Source organism: Scophthalmus maximus, chromosome 2 (assembly GCF_022379125.1).
Source record: "Scophthalmus maximus strain ysfricsl-2021 chromosome 2, ASM2237912v1, whole genome shotgun sequence".
NCBI lineage: Eukaryota > Metazoa > Chordata > Actinopteri > Pleuronectiformes > Scophthalmidae > Scophthalmus > Scophthalmus maximus.
Genome location: NC_061516.1, coordinates 4,630,110 through 4,649,698, shown reverse-complemented (window position 1 = coordinate 4,649,698; position 19,589 = coordinate 4,630,110). Strand labels below are relative to the sequence as shown.

Sequence of the window (19,589 nt, the reverse complement as noted above, 5' to 3'; positions counted from 1 at the left end):
GAAAGTCTAGATGCGATTCCAGCAAAACCAGCCGAGTGATTTAATACCACAGATCATATACTAAATACCAAAGTACATTATATGGTATTTTCCTTTCTGTATAGAGTCCTATTTGTGTTGACCCTGGTAATCTTATTACCAGTCTATTTTTCCAGTTGGGTGGCATTCTCTGACATGTATGTCTAAGATGCATTCAATTGTACAGCCCATTCACTCATTTGGACTGTATGAGCTGCATCTATTGATGAAATGTCCTGCTTTTCTCATGAAAAATGAATAAGTCTGAACAGTTTCCTTATTCGGTTTGGTGTCACCACACAATGCCAACAGTTGATTCTTTCAGCGTTTTCTCTTCATGCACTAAAACATACTCTTTGTAATACGCTGTCCTTGCAATTCAGATTTTGAAAGCGCGCGCTTCCCTTTGTGGGTAACACAACAAGAAGTACTCACGGTGGGAACATGTGAATTTGGAAGATAAATTGATCTCTGTCACTGAAATAAATACACACATTAGCCCATGTAAAGGTTCAGAACCCAATGTGACTTGTTTTAAATTCTTCAAGTGTATATTGAAATCTGCAAAAGCCCTTTCATCTGTCAGTCATGGAGACAGAAATGTACTATTTAGATAAAGAGTGTGCACCCCGCTGCATTACTCAGCCATTCATCTGTCTAAGTTTGTCATGCTCAAATGGAAATTATAGATGTCGGAGGAGTGTTTACGCTGAAAACAGTCAAAATCAAATGATGATTCCATTGGATTATATGAATATTTCAAGAATTAATGCGAGCCAGTAAAAAAAACCTTTCATGCGTACACAGACAGCTGGAACAGGAAATGTACTGTTCAACAGATCAGGCATTTTTTTTATAATATTGTTGTACAACAACTAAACAAAAGGTTTCAGAACATTCTTCCTCTCCTTATCATTCTTTTTTATTGCTATTATTTTATGGCACAATTATGGATTTTTCATCAGCGCACCTTTCAACACCATGGACAGCGCCTCAGCAGAAGAAAAATTGTGTGTCCCAGAACTTAATTTGAAAAAATATAAAACCAGTAAACACAAAACATGAGGATTGCAACGGTGTAACAGAGCATATTCATTTATTCAGTATCAGATCGGAGACCTGCACTGTGACGCATTCTTAGTCAGCTCTTTTTTCACACACGGACTTTTGTATTTTGGGGCATGGCAATTTATGCACTTACAAAAAGCCTGCGATACCAGATGGGTTTTCTAACTAGTGGCTATTTGTAAGACAGACTGGTGGAACTTGGTAAAGAATCACGGTGACGCGACAACTGAGCAGTTCAGCTTGAGCAGCCAGTGTAGTTTAGCCTCAGCAGAGGACATGGGGATAAAAAGGCCTAATGATAGGTCAAAACACAATTTAGTCCAAATACTGGGCTTCCACTGGTGAAGACAGCTCCCTCTCTGTCTCTCCACCTGCAAGGGGCCGGTATTTGAAGCCTGTTTGTTCAAACCCACAGCATTGTCTCTCGGCTTTGTCTCTCCCCCGGTTCTGGCATCCTCCCTGACCGGCCTCCTTGCATTTCTGGTACGCAGCCTAATTCTGTGTGACCTCTCCTTTTGTTTCCATCCTTGAGCCAGGCGTTAAAACATGAACTGAATAGGTTACAGGGATACGAGACAGGAATTTAGCAAAATTAGAGTTAGCCGCCCTTGTAAGATTCAGATTTCAGCATCACAACAAGATGCTGTACTGTATATATCGGCGTTTGACGGAGCTGAAATGATCGCATTGGTGCCAGTTCACTATTCTCTATGATGGGGTTTTTTTATCACCTTTACCCTTTACAGTTTCTTTTCCTTCAACGTCTGACGCTGCAGTGACGTTGTACTTGTTAGACGCCTAAAATTAGCACAGTGGTGTGGAAATGCTCTCAAATAAATATAGATAGATTTATCTATCTATATTTAAAAAGTGGCCAGAATTGTCAGTGCGGCCGGCAACGAGGCAGGCAACAGAGGACAATCGACAAATTGCGCCATCCCCATCCTTGTGAATTACTGCCCTCTAAGGAACACGTCATATGTGCGGCACGATCCGCCTCCTCAACTGTTTTTCAGCTGCCTTGAATAACCTGCTCAGCTTAAGGTCTAGATTCTTTCTTGGTGAACAGAAAAATCTATGTTCTGTCAAATTTGGATTCGAAATATTGGCCATGAAAATAAGACATTTTCTACTTGTTAATTTCATTTTTTTTTATAATCACATGTGCTATGTTGTTGGGGGGTTTTTTTGTTGCCACAGACAGCAAATAATGTCTCTTTCTATACAGTTTATAGTTAATGCAGACTGGACAGCTATATACAGAATAAAGCAGTTCATACCAAGGCAGTGGGCCTCGATCAATGGAGGAAAATGTACCATAGTTATGAGGCCATTCTGCATTCAAATAAGCACACATCTCCCTTCTAACGTGTTGATCAAGTTCTTGAAATGACATTTTGTACTCCATCAAGACACACCCAGTTCCACTAACAGGAAAATTGAACGACTGTTCAAACCCTCACTCTCTGAGAGGTAACCTCGTCAAACTGGTACGGGTTGGCACGCGGTTCCCGGTCAGGGAATCCTGTGTTGTTGGAAGGGTATCTTTATTTTCCTCAAACCGCGTCGGGCACACCGTACAACTAGTGCAGGGCTCGGCCCACGTCGCAGCTATGTCAGCTGTTTCATTTCATGTGGCTTTTCAAAACACGTACTGTACTGCTGCATCTTCCATCTCCGGGCTTATCTCCAAGTACTGAGTGTGACATTGTTCAACATCCGCCCTGACTGAGTTTTTGGCCTTGACAGCGCAAACGCGGCTATAGATCGCGCAAACAAAGGTACGTCTCGCCTCATTCTGACCTGCGGCGCTTTTTTCGTTTCTGCGTGGGATGCAGCACTGTGGACGTGGTGCTCGTTCACCGCAAAACAGCCAGTCAGGGTCTGGACCTCAGCAAAGCGCTGCAAATCCAAACACCTCGGAACGGCGTTTCTTTGTTTCTTTTCTTTTTGAGAGCTCGGAACATTACGGTGAGCCTCAGTGAAAGCAAATAAAACGTTCTGCTTTCCTACCGTTGCACTTTCACATCATATTTTGTCGCAGCGGGGGGGGGAAAAAGCGGCGATCACAGACGAAGTCATGCTGTAATGTGTCAGGCGGTGACCTGTTCCTCTCGAAGGACGTCCTGGGCAGCAGAGAAGGCTTTTTTTCTGTGGTTGATTTAAAAGTGCAACTCGTGGAGACAATCAAATGACATTGTACAGTGGTTTGAGACACCAAATGAACATTAATCAACACTAGGACTCCAGAAACATTTAGTCTGAAACCAGACACAAGGATTACCAAGGCTTTTGGCCTCACCCTTTTTCTCAAAACCACCACAAAAAAAAAACAACCCTCACACAACAAGAACTCAACCAACTGTGAAGAAGCGGAGAGGAAGTGCAAACAACACATTTTGCAGCCCAGATGATGCTACGTGAGCTCCACATACGTCGACAGCTCTAAAGTCAATGTTTTGGAGTTGAATTTTTCTTTTTCTTTGCGACCCACCATGACGTCAGCCATTGGTTTGTCAACGACCGTTCTTTTAGCATTTTGGCCAGCGCCATTTGGGGGGGGTTTTTTGGGAACCAGAAGAAACCATATGTGGATGGGAGAGCTCGTATGTGGACGGGTCGCCGTGCGACCTGACAACATAGGTGCGGCGTTTCTCGTGCCAGGTCGTCCGGCTCACTCATACGCGAGCTGCAAAACGTCCTCCACACAAATGAATAATTTACCGGAACTTGACTCGAGCGCTGTGCGTTCAGCGAGCAGGACAGACAGGGCACTGAAGTTAATGACAGTCACAATGTGATACCCTGGTGTTAACCAACACCCCCCCAACACAAACCAGCGCTGTCAAACCGCCTTTGAGGAAAACACACCGCAAATATGTTTAACAGTTACGTGTGATGTCTGTGGTTTGCTGTTCTTTAATAAGCACTGAGACATTCCCCCTCCTCGGCTTCTCTGCCTTTGAATCATCTTTTCCTTTCTGGCGGTGCTTTTGCAGTGACTGAACATGGTCTGCGCTCCACTTACTTGACTACCTCCAGGCGGTGGAACGTGTAAATGTCGCACAGTGAGTGTTGCTCAGCCGGCAGCATGAAGTATAGTTAAAAGGCGGCTGATGACTGCACAAGCGGCCACTATGGACTTGTTTCGTGAGGATTCTCTCTAAGTCTCCCCTTTTACTCAAACGTGCTTTTTGCTCACTGTTACTTCGCTTGTTTGAACCTCACTGGGCAGACTGGTATGGTGCGTGTGCAGATTTTGTTGGATCTTGGATCTGAATTGAAGACGTGTGCGTATGAGCAGGATTTTGGAGGTCGACTGTGGTCGGACATGCAACCTAAGTGTGAAGCAAGAACCTGAAACCTCCGATCGACACTGGCATTTCGTCTTCTGCCATCAACCGAAGATAACACATCTGCATATTCATAGGTTTCGTGTTTCTTCAATGAGGGAAAACAAGCACTGTGGGTGTCATTTCCTCATTTTTAACTAGAGGATTTAAAACCAGCCTGTGGGGATCTTAAACCTCAACAGTGCAGCTATTTAAGACCCACGACCAAATTACAACTACAGACCAGTTAACTGTGTGAACTTTGAATCAGGTAGTAACTCTAAAATATGTTGTGCTCTCTTTGTCTCCAGTACTTGTTTTTACTGACTACAATATAACGTTACATGCACACGAAAAAAAAAGGTCCGTTGATGGAATGATGTGTGTTGAGGTAACATGATGCTTCACTGGCTGAAAGAATGTAGCTAGACCATGTGTAGCTGTATGGTAACTTTGTATGTGCATTTCCAAGGCCACGGGTGACAGCAGTGCCCACACCAGTTTCCCAACACTCAGTCATTGAAGTCACACAGACTTTTCATCTTGTACATGGCAGCACAAAACCACAGTTAAGTTAAAAAAACAACAAAAAAAAAAGTACAATATTCCGCTTAGATTTGTGTTTGGATAAAATACAGAGACGGTCACAAGTTATTCAAAGTTACATTTAATTGAAGATTTTGCATTTTGACACTACCTATTGCATAACGACTGATATGTTGTGTAACTTGCGCGTACTTAAAATCTTTCCACATGAGTCAGAAGAATTGTAAATAGATAACAAGGGTGGGGCATGTTGGGTCTCAGACGTAACCACTGATTACATTATAATTACCCATCATTAAAGTCATCCATCCAAATTCAACATATTATTTTCACCGCGCCTGTATAAAAGAAGACACACTTTTTAACTGCTGTGTTCTGAACAAATAATACCAAAACTATGTGCATGGATACACACCACAAGAAAGAAACGATGTGTCTTTCAGCAATTTGGATGAACTGATCCTTTGAGGTAACAGGTATTATAAAGGATGCTGATCACAGCCGGTGAAGCCGCATGCCACTGAATGTCAGTGAGAAAGAAGCCATCTTTATTTAACACAGTGTTGCTAAGTATTACTGATGCAGGGCTGCGGCTAAGGATTATTACACTGTGCGTCGGCGTACGCGCACAAGCAGGGGAGTCTGCAGATCACCTTTTTGAAGGTGATCTGTAAAAAGGTCAACGTCAACAAAAATATGGTCCCAAATACACATTTTCCCAAGATATCTCGACAATTATAGGGCTACAGAGACAATCAAGCCTAAGCTTATATTATCAATAAATTAAATGATTCTCCGTCATATGATATCATATGTGGTCGCATGAAGAAGTCACAACAAAGGCAGAAAATAATGTCATGCATAGTTCAAAAATGCACATTTCACGGAATCTCTGCATCGTACAGGGCTATAGACGAGACCTAAAGCTTAGATCGGACGATAGTTTATGATCATATGGCGGGAATTACATCATCATTTTTCCAAACAATAAGATTAGAGACAGAGTCTACATCTAATTTCCATATACCAATCATTTGTCGTCACGTGGTTTGAATTACATCATGATGATGTCATTATGAAATATCATTATTACAATATTAAAAAGCATTGACTGCATGGGGTATACACGCCCCCTCTGCTGCTTTTCAATTCAGCTAAGTTCAATTGTATTTGTAGACGAATCACAACATACATCATCTTAAGGCACTTTTCATAGAAATTTATCATTGCGTAGCAAAAGCCCTTCACATTGTTGAAGCTCTGGTTAACCCTCAGGACAGGTTGTGGAAGTCACTGACTGGAATAACTTTTGTTTTTCCTCCAGCCTCTCCTCAAGGCACTGAATGACAACGGGATCCACTTTGGGGTCGAACTTATTGGCGAACCAGTGGCCATAGTTAAGCAACCAGTGCATTTCTCCAGCGCCAAAAATGCAAACACTGCGGATGTGTATCCCCGAGCAGGGTGGGTATACGTGATTCTCCAAGTAACTCCACTTCACCAGCCGGGTCCGGCTCATCAGGTCGGTGATATCGGGCTCAGATCTGGGCACCTCCCCGGGTACACCTGGCAGTCGAACGAGTGTGGCCCAGAAGTGCTCGTCTGGGGAGTACGTGTCCTCTGACCAGGCTAAAAAATCTTTCACCACATCCGAGGAGTTCATGTGCACAACAAAGTCCCGTGACAAGACAAAATAGGCGTTGCCAGAGAACATCTCGATACCGTGCGGTGGCGGGGTCTTTTTCTGCTCCGTTTTCACTGGCAGTTTCTGATATTCGAAGGCAGCATCTCTCAGCTCGTGGTGAAACGTGAACCTCTGTTCCTTCAGCTTAGAAGGCCGGCTTGTCTCCAACATATTAGCCCCTTTCAAACGCGTCAGTTCCGACACCAGCTCAATGTTGGGCTTGAGGGGGAAATCTTGGCCACAGAGGTTGATGACGTACTTCCACTTGACCTCGGACTCCAGGAGGTCAGAGAGACAGTTGAGATCAGCCTGCAGTCGACTGATGCTCGCATAAGAGACGGACTCTCGCTTGGAGGCGATGAAGACATTGGGCAAACAGCGGTCCAGACCCTCAATGGCTGCAATGAACTGAGCCGAAGACTTCTGATCATAGTGAATACAGTAGATGTTATCAGGTGTGTACAGTGTTTTGATGAGTCTCTCTACCATCCACGCAGATTTATGCACAACCAGAGAATAAGCCAGAGGGAAGTCTCTCTCCTCCTGCGAGACACACACCGTGTCATAGCCTCGGGACTTGAGGAATAATGGGCAGTTTGAGGTGAGGTTCACGAGGCTTTCATCCGTGTCCTCCACAACGTGTCGCCTTCGAATGATCAGGGATTTGCCCACCTCCGCCGGGTCCATGTCATATATAGCAGAGCAGCTGACATTGTACTTGTGAAATGTGTGCACATCATCCGAGGCCGCCGGCGGAGGTTCAGGTGGAGATTCGGGGACGGAGCTGTACTTCACGCTGACCAACAGCAGGACGTACAGGATCAGCAGGCACAGGCGTGACGGTGCGAACTTCCTCCTCAGTCTAAAAAGTCTTGCACTCATTCTGCTGCAGGGGAGACAAGCGTGAGGTGGGGGGGACAGAGGCCAACGCCGTGAAAGAAACACCTGAAGATCAGAAATGTGCATTTGACACAGGCCCAGTGTAAAACACACTCACCCTGATCCATGCGCATGGTGCCAGTCTACCCGGCCAGCGTCCCACAAACCGTTTCATCAAGTCGCACTCCGACGGCAAAAGTAAAAACTGGGACACGTTCAGATTGTCTCCGTTACATCTGGGTCCTTCCTGCTCTCTACTTAGAAAGCGATGTGATGATGCGATGTCAGGAAAAAAAATACTCGAAGTGAAAATGTGTCTTCAGCGCCATTCCACTTTTACGCGCGAGCGTTGTCACCATCCACTTCAAAAAATGAATAACAACGAAAAGAAACCATCCGTTCCGCATGCCGACATTTCATTTTGCCACATTTTCTGTCGCACAAAGGCGACAAGAAGTAGCGCACGCTCCGAATCTCAGCCTTTGCTCGGCCCCAGTGTCCCGGAGAGGAGAAGCGAATAGGAGCCGGAGAGAGGGGCGGGGCTCGAGGAAGCCTCTGTCCGAACTAATATGACTGATACAGGCAGCAAAAGAAAAAAGAACAAACAAAAAAAGTGCCGTTTCTTGTGGCAAATCGATAAGGCACACTGTCAACGCTTGCAGGGAGCGGCTCCAAAAGGCTCCAAAAGGCGTCGAGCTGTGCGTAAAAACACGGACAAGGTCCCAGAGCAGATATCCCGGCGGAGAGTTCATAGCTTGGAGAGAGAGGATGGTTGGAAAACCCGCGTGGCAGGATTCGTCCGAAGAGAGAAGTCAAAGAGAAGAACGGTGGCACTCGGGGTTTTACTCCGGGAGTCCTAAAACCGCTCGTCTCGGCCTGCAGAGCAGGTTTCCCTTTCGAGGGATGAACCTCAGAAAAAAACAAAAAACATCATTCTCTTTGTGCCGACGCTACAACCCAGATGAGAGCGTGTGTCCGTGTGGGAGAACATAGAGCGAGCTTTTGAATAGAAAAAAAAACAAGCTGCGAAGACTCAGAAACACAGTGTTTTACGCATCTGGACGTTAGATACCAATCTGAAAAGAGGGATGCGGGCCTGTGGACGACTTCGAACAGGTTCTGCTTGCTGAACACGCTTTGTGGAGGAATTATCTGGAGCCTGAAATGCAGTTGGCCCACTGTCAATACCAAATTCTCAATTGCAAGTCTGGCCACAAGTAGGGTACAGTATAGGCAGGGCAAACTATGGGCCATGAATGTGAGCAGTCTCTGTGCATTGCTTTTTTATTACAAATCAGAAGAACCCTGGTGTGTTAGTCCGTTTCTTTTTTTCATTACCTCATCATTGGTTTCAGGAAATGCCTTTCAACAAAGAGAGAGAGAGAGAGAGAGAGAGCTCTCATTAACCATGCATATAAATCATTTCAACCATTGAGTTTGCCTGTGGCCTCTGCAAACTCACAGGCGTACAACAATACTCAGCATTCATGCAGTCGGGTGTACATGCCAGTGAAGGAACTGGTAAAGTACATACTGATATTGTAAAGGTCCAAAATGTAGGTATACATTTTGTAATATGTAATAATAAGAACACATAGGCCACTGCAGGCTCACAGGCTCCCAGGCCCAAAGAAACAGCGTTTACTACTTGCAGACTATTTAAAACTACTTGAACAGTGAACAGTTATGAATATTTTACCATGTAGCCACATAGATGAAGTTGCAACATCAACGGACACATAAACATTGAGATCCGATGGACATTCAGAGTATTTATAAGTTCACGTCTTCTGCAGTAGTAGCTCCACTGTAAAGTGACTTTTGGCTGCCTCACCGCTGAGCATGAAAGGGAAACAAGTAGCCTACTGTTGTCAATGAGTAAAGTCCTCACTTGGTGCTTGCGCAACAGCTTCAGCAGCAGTACATTAAATGGCATGAAATGTTCCTCATAGCTATAGGAGTAAGAACTTCAAACAGTGACCTTTGAACCAAAAAGTACGCGTGAACGATTTATGTGAGTTATGTGTTGTGGATAAAAAGGAAACAACCCCAAATACGTTTATTTTTATTATTTTTTGTATGTGATCATGTACCTTGTAATAGATTGCAACATGCAGCCAGTTCATTATCCACTAAATATCATCGACTTGCTGGTCACGGACGGCTAATTCGATTAAACTGTCCACATGCCACAAAGAGCACAAGGTCGAGTGTTGACCTTCCTCTGTAAAATATGAAAATTCTACCTGCAGCCATGAAGACTATGGGGTATTCATGAGCTGGAATGCGGGCCTCTTTCACCTGGCTGAATAACGTAACCATTAATATCCTCTTGTGGTTTTTTGTTTGTTTTTTGAGAAATTGACCACACCCTTGCAGATCAAACTGCACCGGCAGGTTTAACAGATTCATATTTTAAGTAGTTGTTACAGTGATTCCAGTATGCTCGTTTGCTCTGAATATTGTGAATTAAAACTCATCTTAAAGTGTAGATAAGTGTGATTTTATTATCAGTAAGTTAACAAAGTTCAAAAGATAAATGGAAAATATTTATGGCAATTGCTTTTGGAATCCTCCCACTTTACCCAAAGAGCCAAATAAACGTTGCACAGTGTCTAATCTAATTTTCAGTGTGACTCAGTATCATATCATATCAGTATATGTAGATAATAAATCGCTTGTAGGCTATGGGGCGCCAAATGTAAAGTGGAGCACACTGAAATAAACAGCAACATTTTGCCACATAGCAACAAACAATGTATAAAAAAGTTATTTTTTTTAAGTCACCTTTGATCAGATGTTTTCACAATATTTGTGAACATGTGATATTTACTTTTCTTGTAAAAATAAAACGTAAGTGTTGAATCTAAATTTTAAATGTTGAATCTAAATGTTGAATCTAAATGTTGAATCTAAATGTTGAATCTAAATGTTAAATCTAAATGTTAAATATGAATGTAAATGTAAAATATAAATGTTGAATTTAAATCTAAATGTTAAATCTAAATCTAAATGTTAAATGTTAAATATAAATGCTGAATATAAATATAAATGTTAAATATAAATATAAATGTTAAATCTAAATGTTAAATCTAAATGTTAAATGTTAAATGTTAAATCTAAATATAAATATAAATGTTAAATATAAATATAAATGTTAAATCTAAATGTTAAATCTAAATGTTAAATGTTAAATGTTAAATCTAAATCTAAATCTAAATGTTAAATGTTAAATGTTAAATATAAATGCTGCATATAAATCTAAATGTGAAATCTAAATCTAAATGTTAAACATAAATGTTGAATATAAATCTAAATGTTAAAACAATTCACATCACTTATGTCGTTTATGTTGCACTTTTTAATGTTTGTGTCATTTTCTCCACGATTTCCTCAGACTTCCCCCTCCGCGTCACCTCTCACAGCTCCACCCCCTAGCCCGACGCCCCGCCCCTTCGTCGTAAGACGTAGGCATGACGTCGGGATTTCCGAAACGCCATGTTGGCTTCGGCGGCACGTCAGGACGAAGTGGCCAGCTAGCCGAGCGACTTACGGAACACCGAGATCCGTGCCGACCATGGAAGGGACCCTCTGACCGCGGCGACAGTTCTCCCGAGAAGTACGTGTCTTATGTCCGTCTTGTCAAACTGCCCCGAGGCTGCGGGGGCGAACTGACCTTGGCGACGGTCGCTTTGTCCGGGTGTGTCGAGCTAACGTAGCCGATTGCTAACCGACGCTAACGCTAACTTTTATTGGGGGGTTATTGGTCGACGGTTTACGAGTCGTAACACATCAGAGACATTACTTTGATGTGACGTCACCAGAATCAGAACCGCGAAGAATCGATCACGAGCCGTCACCGTCTGAAGTGTCTGTCACATCCTCGTGTCCAAACTGCACCACACTCCCCGCATTTATTGTCTGAATAAACATGTACACGTTTATGTTGATTCTTGCTCTTTTCGGGGAAACGTCTTCGTGGTTGAATGCACTCAATGTATGTTGCCTTGGAGCGAACTAGGACTTGCAACTGACGATTATTTTCACCATCGATTATTGGATCAGTTGTTTCTGATCCATAAAATGCCGAGAAATAGCCATCGACGTGTGAAGATGATGTTTGGTTTTGTCCACACACAGTTTGCTGTCGCAGGGGAGCAAAGATACCAGAAGATATTCACTTTTAAAAAGCTGAATTCAGAGAATTTATACTGCTCCTACCGATCAATCGATTATCAAAATAGTTGGCGATAGTCAATCGATTAACTGTTCTAGAATGAATGCAATGTGACGTTGTGCTTCTCTTACACAGGTGTGGCTCAGAGGCACCCTGGCAACACCATGCTGGGACATCTGTTCAGGCTCCACGGCCTGCTGGTGGCCTCCCACCCATGGGAGGTCATAGTGGGCACCCTCGCTCTCACCGTCTGCCTCGTGTCCATGAACAGCCTGGCGGCCAGCAGCCAGATGTGCTCGTGGAACGAGTGCCCGAAAGTGGAGGAGGTGAGGCGGCGTCGTCTTTACCCTCGAGCTGAGGAAAGACGAGTGTTTTGTTCATGTTGTGCGTGTTTACTCTTAACCAAGTTTTTTTTTTTTTCTTTCCTTGCAGAAAATCCACAGCAGCGACATAATCATCCTGACAGTCACCCGCTGCATGGCCATCGTCTACGTCTACTTCCAGTTCAAGAATCTCCGACAGCTGGGATCCAAATACATATTGGGTCAGTACGATTGACGTGTTGCGGACGTTGCAGCGTGCACATCAGTCAGCGGTAAAGGCACAGCTTCACTTCATGTTTTTTCCCCCCCTCTCTTCTTACAGGTATTGCGGGTTTATTCACGGTATTTTCCAGCTTTGTTTTCAGTACAGTGGTCATACACTTCTTTGGGAAAGAGCTGACGGGCCTCAAGTAAGTGTTTCACACGCACCAACATTTTGTTCTTCAGATTATTGAATTAGACGGCCGATTCCTAATTCACTTTTTGGGGCATTTGTAGTTGAAGGTTACTACGAGTGATAAGTGTTTTTTAGAGGGAAAAATAAAATCACTGGCGAGAGATTATCGCATTGTTATTTTTGTGAGGACCTGTAATTCAGAAAGGGTGAACTAAACCTTTAAAATGATCTGTTTGGATGCTACTTAAACTGGAATTCGCTGTTAATAGACTGTTTGATTGCAAAACATTTGTTACATTTGTGGCAAAGGAGCGTTGTCTCCATTGATTTTGGTGAAGTACAACGAGATTTGCGACTCACGTCTCTGTATGCACCGCTGACACTGAGAGCTGGCCACGCCCACTGCACCTGACGCCGACACAGACAGTACACTGGTACTCTCTACATTAAAAAATTAATATAAGTTGGTTGTAATGAGCGCACGCGCAGTTTTCTGTTACATGACTGGCTTGTTTTTTAGAGTCATTACGGTTTCTGCGTTCGCCAGAGCGTCGCAGAAAATTCCCTGCGATGTGATCGATTCCTCTGTAAATCAGATCATATACCAAATTAAGATCGATTCCGAAATGAGATCGTCAGATAGCCCACCCCTACCGGCTACACTATGGTGCCAGATCAAGAGCTTTGCAGCCCTTTCACATTAATCACAAGTTTGATTCAATAGTAATATAAAAAATAACACAAATAACAAACAAATGACAAAATAACAAATGAACAAATGATCTCAATTTTGAACCAGTCAGCTGACATGTTGCCCACCACAAAGTTGGTGAACGAACGACTCTACGACCTGAGCCACAGCCGCCCTCATTCACTGTCACTTCCTGATTGTCTCTTTTGTCCCACAGTGAAGCCCTGCCTTTCTTCCTCCTGCTCATCGACCTGTCCAAAGCCTGTGCATTGGCCAAATTTGCCCTCAGCTCGAACTCTCAGGTAATGTCAAGCGCTGCGAACTGAACCAAGATCCATGTATTCATATTGACAAAACGTGGCCGAGGTGTCGCTGACTAGTTCCGTCGCTCCGTGTGTTGTGTGTGCAGGAGGAGGTGAGGGAGAATATTTCCCAGGGCATGGCCATCCTGGGCCCCACCTTCACGCTAGACGCTCTGGTTGAGTGTCTGGTGATTGGGATTGGCACCATGTCAGGTGAGGGCTCCTGGTTTTTTTTTATCTGCACAAAAAGCTGTCGTGTTGTATTTGTTAAAAACTTTGTGACAGTCAACTCACTGCTGGTCTCTTATTGTTTCCCAGGCGTGCCGCAATTAGAGATCATGTGTTGTTTCGGCTGCATGTCCGTCCTGGCCAACTACTTTGTCTTCATGACCTTCTTCCCCGCCTGTGTCTCACTGGTCCTGGAGGTAGGAAAGATCGGCGACTTTGAGGACATTTAATAATATTCAGAGTCTCGAAATGAGTTTGAAGTGAGCTATTGTATTGTATGTGTCTGTCTGCAGCTGTCCCGGGAGAGTCGCGAGGGTCGTCCGATCTGGCAGCTAAGCCACTTTGCGCGCGTGCTGGCCGAAGAAGAGGACAACAAGCCCAACCCCGTGACCCAGAGGGTTAAAATCATCATGGTGAGAAAACGTATCCAGCCATGTTACCGCACATATTAACAAAACGGCGGCTTATTTAAAAATGAGAAGAATGCAGAATGTAAACACCAGTCTCACCAGGATATTTCATCATACCCTCCTCAGTCTCTGGGTCTAGCCTTGGTTCATGCTCACACTCGACTGGCAGCTGAGAACCAGAGTCAGAATCGAACAGCGGAGGGGCCCATGGCTAAGAGACTGGAGTCTGGTAGCACCACGTGGCCTCTGAAGCTCACCGGGTAATAACACAAATGCTCATTCTGTAGCTACGTTTGACTTATTCATTCCTGTGTAGTCAAACCTCTGACGCACTGCTGCCTCTCTTCCAGCATGGACATGGAGCAGGTGATAACCCTCAGCCTCGCTCTGCTCCTGGCTGTGAAGTACGTCTTCTTTGAGCAAACGGAGACAGAGTCTTCGCTGTCCCTCAAAAGTCCCATTATCAGCTCGCCTCCGGCCCAGAAGCCCTGGCCGGCGGGGGACTGCTGCAGGAGGGACCTCCCAGCCCAGAAACTCCAGAAGCTGGTGAACGGTATCCCGGCAACCAAACCCACCTCCCCAGCTGTCTCAGAAACAAAACTTTCCCCCGAGGCTGACACGGCGATCACAGAGAAGGGTGAGACGTATAATTGGCTCCGCTAGCTTTTTTACTAATGCCACTGATCTAACTGCTCTGTTGCTCAACACGACTACGTGTCCGTCCTCATTTGCAGCAGCAGCAGCAGCGATCGAGACTCCGGCGGAAAACGGCCCCTGCATTTCGTGGCTTGCAGATTCTCTCGCTCCGACGGCTTCTGTTCCTCCGAGTAACTCCCATTCAGATCCCCGTTCCCTGGAGGAATGTGTGGCCATCCTCTCGGATCCTCAGGCAAGCTGCCATCGCAGTCCGACAATCCTATATGGACACAAAGCAGCAGACCTCTTTAGACCCGTCTGTGTCTGAAGGTTTTAAATAAATCACTGTTTTTTGTCCGTGATGCCTCTCAGAGAGGAGCCCGTTTCCTCAGCGATGCAGAGGTGATGAACCTGGTAACCTCACGCAACATCCTCAACTATAAACTGGAGGCGGTCCTTGAGACTCCAGAGAGGGGCGTGGCTGTCAGGAGGGAGATGTTATCACCCAAACTGCCTGTTCCCTCTGCCTTGGCTCATCTGCCTTACAAGGACTACGACTATGCTAAGGTTTGAGCAGAAAATTGTGCTATTTGTGAATTCTTATTTTGACAGTTAAATATCTCTGTGTTCACGTCGCAGTCGTAGCCTTTGTTGTGGCTTTATTTATGTTCCTGTCCTGTAGGTGATTGGTACTTGCTGCGAGAACGTCATCGGGTACATGCCGGTGCCAGTTGGAGTGGCTGGTCCTCTCCTGTTGGACGAGAAGCAGTTTTACGTTCCCATGGCGACCACAGAGGGCTGCCTGGTCGCCAGCACTAACAGGGGATGCAGGGCACTTTCTGTAAGTGGGGAAGATTTAGCTCTAGCTGTGGTTCACTCTTTTGTTTCCGCCTGGGTGTTGTGCTGACTCTTGTCCCTGCTTTCCTGTCCAGCTGAGCGGGGGTTGCCACAGCAGCATCCTAGCTGACGGGATGACCCGGGGTCCCGTGGTGAGACTGCCCTCAGCGTGCCGGGCTGCAGAGGTCAAAGTCTGGCTCGAGACCTCGGACAGTTTCAGTCTGATCAAAGAGGTCTTCGACCAGACCAGCAGGTCAGAGGAAACGCCATGACTTATTGAAAACAATAACAGGATGAAAATGGAATCACACACAAATATAAGTGATGTTATTGTCGGAAACAAGGCTCACGCGTGGATATTTGCTCTTGCTAGGTTTGCTCGTCTGGAGAAGCTGTTGGTGAGCTTGGCTGGGAGGAGCCTGTACATTCGCTTCCAGTCTCAGACGGGAGACGCCATGGGCATGAACATGCTCTCCAAGGTATGACTGAGTCATGTTTAGCAGACATGTGTAGTTGGCTTGTATTTTCTTGTATCTTGAATTCAATTAAATAGTGACGGGTGTGCCTGCTCCGTTTGTCCTAGGGGACTGAACAGGCCCTACGCAGACTCCAGCAGCAGTATCCAGACATGGAGGTGCTTTCAGTCAGCGGGAACTACTGCACCGACAAGAAGTCTGCTGCCATCAACTGGATTCTTGGCCGGGGCAAGTCTGCTGTATGCGAGGCCACCGTCCCTGCCAAGGTGGTCAGGGAGGTAAAGACGACTAAGACTAAAACTCCTCAGATTGCGGCGGTGGACAGATCACGCACAGCCGCTGAAACAAACACAAATCTGCATATTACTGATGATAAAACGACACGTTTCTCACTCACGAGCCATCTGAATGTGTTTGTAGGTGCTGAAGAGCAGCACAGCGGCTCTGGTGGACCTGAACATCAACAAGAACTTGGTGGGCTCGGCCATGGCAGGCAGCATAGGGGGCTTTAATGCCCATGCTGCCAACATCGTAGCTGCCATATACATCGCCTGCGGACAGGTAATCCATCTTCCGATTAATCGAGTCTTCAATGACTTCTACACACATTAATGGGCTCAGAATCTGTTGAGAGATCACTCTGGTCACTTTACAGGCAGCCTCACTCTGGTGCTGCACATGGAGGTGTGTGTGTGTGGATTAGTAGTCTTACCTCCAGACATAGTTTGCAGATTGACTCATAAATAATAACTCTGCTGTGGGAAGCAGTGTTTGTTTACGAGTCACCAACCCGCCCACTCGCTCCCGCGGTGAATCGTCTGGGGATTTTCTGCACTCGGACATTCCCGGCAGTTATACCAGGGGGGCTGGAAGGAGAAACTGCGGAGGAACGTCCGGAGCAACGTCTGCGGACATTTTTCCTTCTCACATGCAGACCCTCTGGAGAAGTTAACGACAACGTCCGGACTTGGGAGCATGTCTGAAAGCAGCTATCGAAAATGCTGCTTTACAAAGTAGTATCAGAAACTTAAATGGATTTCCTAAATATACAAAAAACAACTCATGAGTGCGTCTATGTTGTAGATTAAAATAGAATCTTTAGTAACCAATTCCCCCACCAGTCTGATTAAGAAAATTAGTCATTAACACACTCAGTCACAGACAAAAAGTGTTTCAATTACAACAAACAAAATTAATAAACACCTGTGATTGTAAAGAAGAAGGAGGTAAACCGTGACATTAATCCTCTGGACTAACGCAGGTAGTTTACATATTATTTATATGCAGCTGTATGGTTGACCGAATAACTCTGTGTGAAACTAATTTACCTCAGTGACAGAAGGTTAGGGATGAAAACATTTGATGACATTTAAAAGAAAAAGAACAAAATCTTAACTTCAAGATACGTTTGGATAGTATCTGTGTATGTTCAGAGAATATGGTCCTCAGCGCCTCACCATCGCGTGCTGTGTTTCAGGATCCTGCTCAGACGGTGGGGAGCTCCAACTGCATCACTCAGATGGAGCCGGCTGGTCCCGATGGAGAAGACCTGTACATCAGCTGCACTATGCCGTCCATAGAGCTGGGTACGGTGGGAGGGGGCACCAACCTGCCGCCCCAGCAGGCCTGTCTGCAGGTGACGTCCTATTTACTTAACTACCTCATTTTGGCTGTTCAGCTTCAAAGGGGCAATGAACGTCTCTGGAAAAAGCTTGTTTTTTGCTGTTTTGCTTTTACTGCTCTGGCTGGGCTGTGAACCCTTTTTTCATATTTCGAATTACAGAACCAGGGCTAGGGCTTTTTTCGTCGCACACACAAAAGCGACAGCTAACAGCTGATTTTCACAAAACGCGTATGGCGTTAGAAATCTCCAAACTCCAAAATGTGAAATTCTGAGTTTGTTTGGTTCATTAAAGTTTCAACAGGCTGTTTGTGTGCCCATCACTTTATAAATGGATTCATTAAAGGAACACCAATTCATTTATTTCACCAAAAATTGATTTTAAATAGAATTTACTTTCAAAAAATATTTGCATTTGCATCCTAAATGTTCCAAATATAAATTCACTAAACAAGTATCCATTAGCTGATGGCAGCTGATGAATGAGGATGTGCTTTCCAGAAAAACATAAGAGAATTTGTGCAGCCACCAACGCACGGGTGGAATAATATCCTGCTTCATTCAAGTACCCAGATGTTTTTTTGTGTAATATTAAACATTCAAAGAATTAATATCTTCATCCATTTCTGTCCATCTCCAGATGCTCGGCGTCCAAGGTACCAGTCCCAACCAGCCCGGCGAGAACGCCCGCCAGCTGGCCCGCGTGGTTTGTGCCTCCGTCCTGGCGGGAGAGCTCTCACTGATGGCTGCTCTCGCTGCCGGACACCTCGTCAAGAGCCACATGACCCACAACAGGTCTGGTATTTCAGCTCCACTCTCTGTGCTCTCTCTAAACAACCCCCCCCCCCCCCCCCCCCCCCCCGAGTACTTAACGTGTTCTGTCCTCCCTATCCTAGATCTAAAACAAATGTGTCCAAAACACCTTCGTAAAAGTCGGGAGATGGTGGATGTTGGAAGTTTTGTCCGTCTTCGGGGTCGGCCGGAGGGAACGAATGAACGAACGCACCTTATCCGGGCACGGGACTCCTAATGACATGCTTCTGAAGGGAGAGCTGTGGGTCGTGGACGACTAGTAACCAGACCGAATACATGCTTGACGACCACGGACAAAGTGTGTCCGCCTTGCGTGTCGCCCGACTGATTGCAAAATGACTTTCTCGGTCGAGCTGTTTGCTTCATTTATTTATTTGTGCCATTTTACTGCATCTTAGCTTTGCAGAAGAAAAATTTGAGAAAGTGGGACTCATGACGGGGGTTTCGGATCTGGGGCAAAGTCCACCTCGCTGCTCAAAGTCTTTGACAAGTATCCAGCAATCCTCTGAAGAGCCCGACAGCTTCCAAATGAATCCTTAATTTTTTTCCCCATTTCAAATACAAAAGGAGAGCTGTCGGCACAGAGGTATGGTCTGATTTTCAAAAAATAACCCTTAAAAAACGAACTGTTACTGTAGTGAATTATAAGATGCCAACCGTATGCCTGAATGTATGTTGCACAATCCTTTGTGAACTAAAGTGTTACTGTATACTGTGTATACTTTAGAATGACTGTGGCTGCTGAACCTCGGGTTCACAATGTGTGCGTTTGTTCAGACTGTGATCAACTACCGAGGCAGACTGTCCGAGAGGCAGGTCATTTTTTTTTTAGGCTAACAGGAAAAGCAAAGCCATATTAAATAATTTATTAAGCTTTTATGGTAAATATGTACAACTATTGATTTTTTTTGGGACATGGAAGTAAATGGATGGAGTAACATCATTGAGAGGTTCTTGTATCGTCATGTTCAGGAAGCAGTGGAGCTCAGAAGTGGCCTTACAATACGTCGTTGTCTCAGAAGTTGAGCCTCAACATGTTCTAGTTAGAATATTCAATTAAAAATATATATGTCAAGAGATTGTACAGTGTCTAATTTAAAACATCAATAACACCCGTTTCCTCTGAACGTCTCACTTGTCTTTCTGTAAAC

At 44.8% G+C, this 19,589-nt stretch overlaps 2 protein-coding genes across 4 annotated transcripts; one reads left to right on the top strand and one right to left on the bottom strand.

Moving 5' to 3' along the window:
- Window positions 1–5,065: 5,065 nt before the first annotated feature.
- On the bottom strand, window positions 5,066–8,800 carry LOC118301402 (beta-1,3-galactosyl-O-glycosyl-glycoprotein beta-1,6-N-acetylglucosaminyltransferase 4-like). Of its 2 annotated transcripts, none has more exons than XM_047330571.1 (2): window positions 7,646–8,800; window positions 5,066–7,531 (listed from the first exon to the last, which is right to left on the bottom strand). In XM_047330571.1, exon 2 carries the CDS (start codon window positions 7,528–7,530, stop codon window positions 6,229–6,231), a length of 1,302 nt encoding a protein of 433 aa, XP_047186527.1. In that variant the 5' UTR covers window position 7,531; window positions 7,646–8,800; the 3' UTR covers window positions 5,066–6,228. The 2 variants fall into 2 exon arrangements, with proteins under 2 accessions (XP_047186527.1, XP_035482780.2); XM_035626887.2 differs by having other exon boundaries at window positions 5,066–7,534; window positions 7,646–8,799.
- A 2,106-nt stretch (window positions 8,801–10,906) lies between these two features.
- Window positions 10,907–19,513, top strand: LOC118300401 (3-hydroxy-3-methylglutaryl-coenzyme A reductase-like). Of its 2 annotated transcripts, none has more exons than XM_047327175.1 (20): window positions 10,907–11,146; window positions 11,840–12,030; window positions 12,137–12,248; window positions 12,350–12,437; window positions 13,333–13,417; window positions 13,525–13,630; window positions 13,736–13,842; window positions 13,939–14,058; window positions 14,182–14,315; window positions 14,406–14,692; window positions 14,793–14,944; window positions 15,064–15,258; window positions 15,374–15,532; window positions 15,624–15,781; window positions 15,902–16,007; window positions 16,112–16,282; window positions 16,425–16,565; window positions 17,482–17,640; window positions 18,266–18,420; window positions 18,522–19,513. In XM_047327175.1, exons 2-20 carry the CDS (start codon window positions 11,869–11,871, stop codon window positions 18,553–18,555), a joined length of 2,631 nt encoding a protein of 876 aa, XP_047183131.1. In that variant the 5' UTR covers window positions 10,907–11,146; window positions 11,840–11,868; the 3' UTR covers window positions 18,556–19,513. The 2 variants fall into 2 exon arrangements, with proteins under 2 accessions (XP_047183131.1, XP_035480652.2); XM_035624759.2 differs by having other exon boundaries at window positions 10,908–11,146; window positions 14,790–14,944.
- Window positions 19,514–19,589: the final 76 nt, after the last annotated feature.